This window comes from Empidonax traillii, unplaced genomic scaffold, assembly GCF_003031625.1.
Source record: "Empidonax traillii isolate 1590-97213 ecotype Southwest subspecies unplaced genomic scaffold, ASM303162v1 scaffold104:size2570737, whole genome shotgun sequence".
Classification (NCBI taxonomy): Eukaryota; Metazoa; Chordata; class Aves; order Passeriformes; family Tyrannidae; genus Empidonax; species Empidonax traillii.
In genome coordinates, this window is record NW_020955297.1 from 2260083 (window position 1) to 2269259 (window position 9177).

Sequence of the window (9177 nt, forward strand, 5' to 3'; positions counted from 1 at the left end):
CCCAGGTCCCTTTCTGCCTGGCTGCTCTCCAGCCACTCTGTGCCCAGCAGACTCTAAGCAGCCCAATATGGGCTTATGGTAACCAGTTTCAAACAGCCTGAGCTCTTGTCTAACAGCTCAGGTTTAATGTGCCAGAACAAGCTCAGCTCAGCTGTGTCTCAGGATGAGCAGCAGAAGTATCTTGTGACAAAGGGCCCACGTTTTCTGAGAGAAGATTTATTTTTATTCTTTCTGCTTCCCCAAAAACACTCCAAGGGGCCCATATGGTGCCAAGTGGGAGGGAGGGAGCCTGCTAACATGGGGCCAGCATGCCCCAACACTTGCCTCTTTTGTAGTGCAGTGGTGAGCATTGTCCTGCCAGCTACGCTTGAATACCCAATTATAAAGGGTGCTAAATATTGCATTGCATATTACTACTTGCACACATTATGGAGCTGCAAAATACCATTATAGTGAGGCTGGAGGCTGAGTCTAACAGGATCTCTTTGGAGGGACTGTTTCCTGGTGGGCAGAGCACTTCCTGGAGTCATTCTGTCCTTCAAATCCCAAGGTGGCCCAATTTCTGACACTGCTTGTGTTGTCCTTAGAGCGAACACTGAGTGCAAACACCTGCCATACCTGCACCCCTTTTGCTCTACAGCCCCTCAGACTTTTTGTCATTGCCACAAAGCAGAATTAGTGGGAGAGTTCAGGGAATCTTCCCCTTCTTTGCAAAAACATTACTACCCCCTTCTGGTGTTTCAGCGGTCAGGCCAGCTGCTGTGCTGGGGTGTGGACACCACTGGTATCCACTGAGGCTGAAACAGCTTTCTCTGCTTTCCCTGCTGCAACAGGTTTTTCCCAACTGACTCTTGAAAATGGTGCCTTGGGCTGCAGCAAGTAGTTTTTCTCCCACAACCTCCTGCCTTGCTAATGTACAGTGTAAGCTCTGTTGCCTTTGCCAGCACTGATTAATTCCAGGCTGGTTTTAATATTCATGCTTTGGGTAGTCTGAAGTGAGGTTTTGCTACTCTTGCAGTATTTAAGATTATGTTTTACAAAATTAGAACCATTATTGATTTGGGCATTTCATGCTAGATGAAAAAAAAAAAAAAAAAAGGAAAATCAAAATCGCATTCCTAACAGTGCTGAGTCATTCCTTCTGTAAATCGTTTTTTTCGTTTATTTGTCATATTCAATGATTTTATTTTTATGCCTAATACATAATGTGGATTCTGCTTTTCATTGGAGCCTAAGCAAATGTAGCTGAAAATGAAAATTTCCCTTTGCTACATGCAACAACTATATCACATAATCCACTAATAATTACAACTGCAGATTAATTCCAAATATATGAATTTTCAGATAACTAAATGCATGTGGTATTTAGGAAGTACATGGTGGAATGAACTTGATAACATTTTAAAAACTTCAGAAATTCCAACTTGAGACAGTTGTCAAGATTTTTATATATAACTGCCCATGTGTAGGCAACTAGATAAAGATCTGCCACACAATTTTCCACAGGAAAAGTCTTCAGATTGTTGGGAACTGGAGATAACCAGCCCAAGTGCAAATAAGGCCATTAGACCCTCAGAGACATTTTGTTGTGTCCCATCAGGCTCATGCACTGGGCGCTTTGTCCACTGTCCCTGTAGACGATCTGTCACAGCCATCTGGATGGTGCTGCTGCTTCTTCTGCGGACTTCACCTCCAACACAGCAGATCTGTTGTTTCCCATTTCTAGGCATGCAGAATTTGCAAAAATCATATGAAATTAAGTCAGTAGATGTCTTGATTTCCACAAGAATGCCATTAAAAATCCTAGTAGTAATCTTGTGATACAAGATGGTATTGCAGCCCTTGCTCACTATTTCCATTTTCACGTACAGCTCTCCGAATGGTCCAGAGAGCAGAGCAGCACCGATGCCCTTTTACCAGTGGGGACATTTAGATTTCCTCAAAGTCACAGAGCAGACCCACAACAGCACCAGGACAGAATTCCAGTCTCCTGAGTACTGGGAGAGCAGAGTGGAGGCTCCTCAGAAGCAGCTGTGTAGGATCCTTTATGCCGTGCCTCCCACCTGCACATACAGCTCAAGCACACCCCCAGGTTTACAGCACTGAGATTGCCACCTGACCTCTCAAGGACACATTGAGTTGTGCTCCTCACGAAATAACCACTGCTCAGGTTCTTATTACGTGACAGCACAGCTCAACTCTTCAGAATCCATAATGTCTCTTGGGTGCCTGGCTCAGGGATGTTGCCTCTTGCCGATGAATCAGACCTAAGGAATACTTTGAGATGTGCCCCATTTACTTGTGAGCACCTCACAGCCGTGTTATTTGGCTGTAATTGTCAGATGTGGAGGAAGAGGAAAAGTCTCATTTCTTTCTAATCGTTTATGTTTTGCTTGAGCTCCCACTAATGAATTTAAAATACGCTCAACTGTTAATGCAGATGCTCTCAGTGCACGTGGCGTGTGAGAACTGATTTCGGTGTTACAGTCTCCAGGCTGGGTATTTTGAAATGGCTCACGTTCTGCTGCTGTTACAGTTCTTTGTGTTGAATAGTACAGATATCCTGACGTGACTTGGTGTACCATCAAATTTCTCCTATAAATCAAGATAACTAAAAATTAGCCACTACAAAACAAGCATTTAATAGATACAAAGATGAACTACAGTAATCAGATAAGACTGTAACAACGTTTTCATGACCCTGTGTTGAAGCCTGTGTGTGTTTCTGAGTAACTCATCACTCTGGTGTGGTTTTCCAGGTATGGAGCTGTGTCAGCGGGAACGCTATGTGCCCTTACCACTCTGTCCCAGCAGCTGGAGAATGAAAATGCTGTCGATGTTTTCCAGGTGGCAAAGATGATCAATCTTATGCGGCCTGGAGTATTTACAGACATTGTAAGTCTTTAAATGGAATATAAATAGGTAGCTTACAAGGTTTTTACCTGAGACCAAAAGCATGCACTAAAACACACCTTGTGTATGTTACCAAGCCCTACAGCACCTGCTACCGAGCAGAATTTGCATTTGGGCTTTTTTGTGTAGTTCCCATTTTTTATAAACCTCAAACCCACACTGTAAGTCTCTGATTTGCAGTTAAACTTACTCTCATACATTGGAGGGGGGCACCATAAGGCAGTCCTAGCAGAGAAGGACCTTCTGACTTGTCATCATCCCCCTGCCAGCCCTGTGAGCTAAGCTGTGCTGTAAACCTGGCATGTTGTGGTCTGAAGGGATGCAGCAGAGCAGATGGAGCTGCAGGGAGATAAGGCTCTTCACTGGGTGTCCAGCAAGAGCAGCCCCCTTGGCTCAGTGTGTGTGGTACGAGGTTCTGCCGCCCAGGGAGTAAACCTGGGGCTGAGCTGTGGCCTCAGGTAGCCCTCCTGCCCTCCTGTAGCGCTTAATAATACATCAGAAATCATATAATCTACCCAAAAATGGAATTTGGGTTGGCAAGGTCAAACTGCATTAACAGAGATAATTGCTCTAAGTCTATTTCTTCGCTCTGTGTATGCTTCTGGTAATGAAAATCCATGACCTTCCCTGGAAATGCCAAATTTAAGTGCCACTCGTCTATGTACACTTAAAGGATTGAAATAACTTGTTCTTTCTTTTCCAGGAGCAGTACCAGTTTCTTTATAAGGCAATGCTAAGCTTGGTCAGCACTAAGGAAAATGGAAATGGTCCCATGACACTGGACAAAAATGGTGCTGTGATGGCCAGTGACGAATCTGATCCCGCAGAAAGCATGGAGTCTCTTGTCTAATTGGAAACCTGAAAAGGCACTTAATTTGTAGAACTTCTGAAGACTGAGTGAACTTTTTTGAGGCCTTTTTTGCCAGACTCTAGGTTATACAATAACCCAATTACTTTTTTACACTGATAAAAGTTTTGATATTTATTTTTTGCCATTTTATGTCTTAATGGTATCCTACTGAGCATTTGCACCTCTGTTTATTTCACACAGTGAAACGCAATTTTATCTAGTTTGCACTATATGATCAGTGTTACTGCCTATAATACTCTAATACAAGACAAGCCCTGATGTGACATTCCATGACAACAAACATACGCTTTTTTTTCTGTTTTGTTTAAATGCAGTGAAGTTTTGCTAACTACAGTGACCCTCGAATCCTAAATCTTGAATGCTAGGTCAGATGGATTCTTTCTACAACAGATACTGTACCCCTTCATACCATATTTATTATTTAATGATCATGTCACAGTTTTGGTAACGGTGTTCTGCATTCCATGGAGTGGATGAGCAGTGTTCATCCTTTCTTGACAAAACGTGGCAGGTGATTATTAGCTACGGTGAAGGTGTAACAGCCTTGTGGAGCTGAAACAATTATTTCTGTATTGTTTCAAATTGCTGTTTTGTACACTTACAGGCCTGAGACTTGCTTCACACGGAATATGTAAGTTACATACAATATAATTATAAATTAGATGCAGTTCATATTTGGGACACAGTGATAGGTTTTCAGTTTACAATTTCGAAGTTTCCCCATGTAATCAGAAAAATGTTGATTTTGGTTTATAACCAACCCTGTGATGGGAAAGTATTTTGGTTTTATTCTCATCAGATCCAGTACAGTGAGAAATCTACTGCAACCCAAAATCAGAGCTGTTTTCAGATATATATCAAGGTAGCAATATTTTACATTACTAAGCTATTCAATATTTTAAACACATCTAATTTCCTTACTATTTCTTGAATATGACCTCACACCTAATGGTATGTTACATGATGACAGGCGTTTCTTAATTTCATAACTGTTAGATGCCATTTTTACAGGTGTGTAATTTTCATACTTTAGTGCTAAAACATAAAGTACTGATCCATATTTACTGGTGAAGCAAACTAATAAAAAAACTACCTATAAAGTTACATTCTCCCTCTTTTTTTTTTGCCAGACTAATTCTTTAGCACAAACCTAGCTTATTGTGTTTTCCCTCCCACACCAGTGAAATGGTTTTCCCCAGATTATATAAATAATTGAATTATTGTTTGGAGCATTTAAGTATACAGCCTCACTGGCTCCCTCTTCCTTTATATTTGGTCTTAATTCAACAAGGTCCATCCCTGTTTAACAAAAGAAGTAAGCACATGCTTAATTCTCCTTAAAATTAAAGTTAATCGTGTCCTTCATAGCTCGGCTGACTAGGGAGGAGGGGTTATTGAATCTGCCTGGAAAAGGAAATATGTGATTTCAGCCATCCTGATTTTTGGTGGACAGTTAAAGGCACTATCCCTTATATATATGGCATTATTTTCTTTACTTCTGAATTTCAGCTGCACAAAACATGCATTGTAATTTTTCAGGACTTGTCAAAATGTTACAGCATATTTTTTTCATTTAATACAGCCTATCTTTTTTCACTTAAATGTAAACCTATTAATTTCTGCCAGTCCAGTCTTGCTGAAATACAGGCATTTGGCAGGGTTCTGTGTATTTTCCCTCACAAGGAAGCTGAAAGCAAACTGCTTAAAAGGTTATTAAGAGTAGGTATTTTGGTTCAGGACCTCTCACGATGCAAACTGATACAACCTCGCTGAGAGCAGATGAGCTATGCAAACTGGTATGTGCTAAAATCTGGCCTTTTATCTTTAATGAGAGAAAGATTTCCTGATTAATTCAACACCAAAGTATTCAAGAATTCGTCATCAACCTTTTACACAGTCGCCTTTCACTTCTCCGTTTGTTGAATCCCTCTCCATACAAATGATCCCAATAACTGTTTAAGCTGAACAGGATAATAAGCCCGTGGTTTCAGTAAGGAAATCTCATGTCCAGCAACAGCTAGTCCAAATAAAAAATGTGCAGAATGTTTCAAAAGGTTGTAGTTTGCATCCCCTTTGCTCTGGGATGATTGCCTGGCACGGGGGAGGAAGTCAATTAATGTCTGGTAGGAGTTAGGACTGTCTCTCCAGTCACTACACCCCAGTAAACAGAATTGTTTAAGTAAGTTTTCAAGTGCTGCTGCCTTCAAGGGCTGGAAGGTTTTGCTGAGTGGTCTGTTGGCCAGTGGGCCATCAGCATTAGAGGCTGGGAAGTCCCCCTGCACCCCCAGTATTCAGCCTGGCCCCACGCAGTTCCAGGTGGTAGCACAAAGGGACTAACGAGTTGACTCAGTTCAATCTGAAGTATTTAAGTTCCTGGGGAGGTGTAGGGATAAGTTAAGAATTCAAACCCTGACAAGAGCTAAGTGACACGAAGATTACTGCAGGCATCAAGAGGGTTGGATTTGTTCAGTACTTTCAGCTGATTACTTTTCATTTCACTGGCATGATGGAAGATAACTGTGGTTCGTGACACACTGTCTGAATACCCTTGGTTTAATCCCTTACCTTCTCACAAGTTTTAAACATCAATGAATGAAGGCTGCGGGGGTTGAACTTTGGTAGATGCTTTGGAAATCCATGCATTTGCATTGGCATTTTTTGACACCTGAAATACTTTTGCTTGGGGTTTAATCCATGGGGAAATAATGTACACTGGTGGTCTATGAGTTCTCCATAGATTTTTTTTTTTTTTTCTTGTAAAGAGGCTTGAGCTGTGTGTTAAGTACTGTGCTCACAGTCAGGTAGCCAATAGATGGTAGTGATGCATGAGGCTTGAAGTGGATGAAGCTAGAAATTGCTTGTGAAGGTCAGGACTAAGTGCACAAAAAGCCAAACCTACCCTACTGTAAGCAGCTGCAGCTCTGCTCTCTTACATGGATTTGCACCTCTCCCTGGACTGAGTGTCAGAAGGAGCGAGTGTCTGCTCAGAGATGGGCACTCATGAGCTCTGCTGATGCTCCCACAAGTGTCTGGCCAAGGTCCTGCTCTGTGCATCCCAACCTTGCTTTTGGGACATCAACCCCCCACACTGTACCCACCCCTTGGCATTCGGTCAGGATGTCTTTCAAGCCATGTCCGTCAGTCAGAGGTTCCCAGGCAATGTGCAGGTTTGCAGATTAAGAGAACCTGAGTATATCCCTGTGGTCCTCAGCACCAGCCCTGAGAACTGTGGAAGGACTGAAGCACACGAGTGCATGTGTGTCTGCATTTAGAAAATACCATTTCTCCGTGTCTTGCACGTGTACTGCGCCCGCAGACCATGAGAGACACAAACGGTGCTGAGTCCGTAAGAGCAGCCAAGCTTTCCAAGAGGGAATGCTTGGAAAGCTGCTGTACCACCTTAGCCTCCGAAATGGGTGACAGTCTCAGCTGAATGCCCCATCCTACAAACAGTATGTGAGCTTGGTGTCAGTAGGAAGGTCTGGGAGAGCCGGTGGGACTGCTCAGCTGTGCAGGGTAAGCACCGATTCTTCTGTGGGACCAAGGTCTAAAGAACATTCATTTTAAACAGCATTTGTCCTTAGTATTTCAGTGTCTGTTTCCAAATACTAATTTAAGAACAGGAAAAAAAATCCAAACCCCTTAAACTATTTCTTGTGAGTGACTGTTTCTGTACTGTGGGTCTGTTCTAGGTCAGCAGTCATTTACATCATCGGCAAAATTTCAGTTGTTTTTCTGGTTTCTGACTGCTCAAATTGTTTGAACCCAGAGTGATACATTGGGACATTAGGAGAAGAATCTTTATGACACAGCACAACTGCCTTCTCATTAATCTTTCCTTTAAGATGATATATTTTATTTAAAAGCTAAAAAATATAGATATCAATTTTACCAAAGATGCATACTACTAATTCTCAGCAAAACAAAACCAACTTAATTTTAAGAAAAAAATTAAAATGTAGTTGTCTTAAGGATTTAGCAGTCTTTCTCAAATTCATGTCTTCTGACATCAGATCTTGTGTTCTGAAGTTTATATTCAAATGGTGCCAGTGAATTTTTATATGAAGGGAAAATGCCTATTTGTTAATCCACTGCATTGCTTTTCTTCTTTTTCTTTTTCTCTTTTAATTTTTTTTCAGACGTAATTCACTGTTACCCCTTTGCTCTTCTTCTCTTTGTTGCCATTCTAACATGTGAACTACATTGGCTTTACTTATTAAAGGGGAAGGAATGCAAAAATAAAGAAAAAGAGGAACTGTAATGAAGAGATTTGGCCTCTACTTTGTCTTAGCTGTTAAACTGTTTTTAGTGTTTTTGTTAACTATTTGCAAAGGGAAGCATTTTCTACAGAGGATAATTAATTTCAAGAAAAATGTCTTGAGTTTTAAGAATAAACGTCTCCAAAAGAGGAGATAGTCAATTTTATACAATGTCACAACTCTCCAACATTTGGGGTAGTGACTTTTTTTGTTTTGTTAGAACACTTGAGACTAGCAAGCAGCCATTGTTTCTAGAGACCGAAGCATTCATGTGTACTCCTATTTTCTTTTCCTTCATTTTTAAAATAGCAAAGTCATTAAAACTGTAAATATTTTGTTGCTTGGATAAGCATCTTCTGGGAACTTTGTATCTATGGTATATAATCATAGAATTTTATATTTTCATATAAAGCTAATTTTTTTCTAGTTTCACCTCCTTCCTAGTTCTGTGGTGGCTATGTGAATACAAACCTTCTGTGTATCGAGGTAGTGAGACACCATCATCACACTCCAAAAAAGATTTCCACACATGTCATTTCTTTGGGGCAGTGATTGTGAAAGTTGGATATTTTTTTTGGATTCCATTGTCAGTGTGTGCAATAGGAATTAGACTTAGCCAGTCACTGGATACGTTTGTCTCATTGATCCATTCAGAAAAAAAAAAAATAAAAATGTGGTGTTTGGTTTGGGGAGAGGGTGGGAGGGAACATTTTGAGGGAGATTTTTTGTTCGTTTTTGTTTTTTGTTTGGGGGTTTTTTGTAACTTGAAGAATCTTCTTTTTGTTATGTTAAACTATATCAAATCATTCTATTATAGTGTTATTTAATATGTAAATTGTATTGCTATACATAAAATAAAGTATGGTTTTTGATGTATTTACAGACTTCTTCCTTATTTGCATCGGGTACACACACAGAACAGATGCAGGAGTCAGTATTTCATTGTCCCAGGCGTGCAGGAAGAATGATGAGATCCAAGGCCTGCTTTAATTAGATCTCAAATTTCCAAGCAGTACTCAGCTGGGAACAGTCTCTTGGTGACAGTGGAAATCACTGTTCCTTTCTTAATTGCCTCCAACTATTAGAGAGATTCCAGTAACCCCTTCCCTCTCCACCACAGCTCCGCCCTAGACG

General features: G+C 40.9%; 1 protein-coding gene across 1 annotated transcript in view; it reads left to right on the top strand.

The window, feature by feature from the left end:
- The window catches only part of PTPRG (protein tyrosine phosphatase, receptor type G), a 396402-nt gene extending 387483 nt beyond the window's left edge, over nucleotides 1-8919 (top strand). The window contains exons 27-29 of the mRNA XM_027882233.1: nucleotides 1638-1708; nucleotides 2760-2895; nucleotides 3617-8919. Coding sequence (XP_027738034.1) covers nucleotides 1638-1708; nucleotides 2760-2895; nucleotides 3617-3763 — 354 coding nt within the window. The 3' untranslated portion in view covers nucleotides 3764-8919. The remainder of the gene's footprint in view (nucleotides 1-1637; nucleotides 1709-2759; nucleotides 2896-3616) is intronic.
- Nucleotides 8920-9177: the final 258 nt, after the last annotated feature.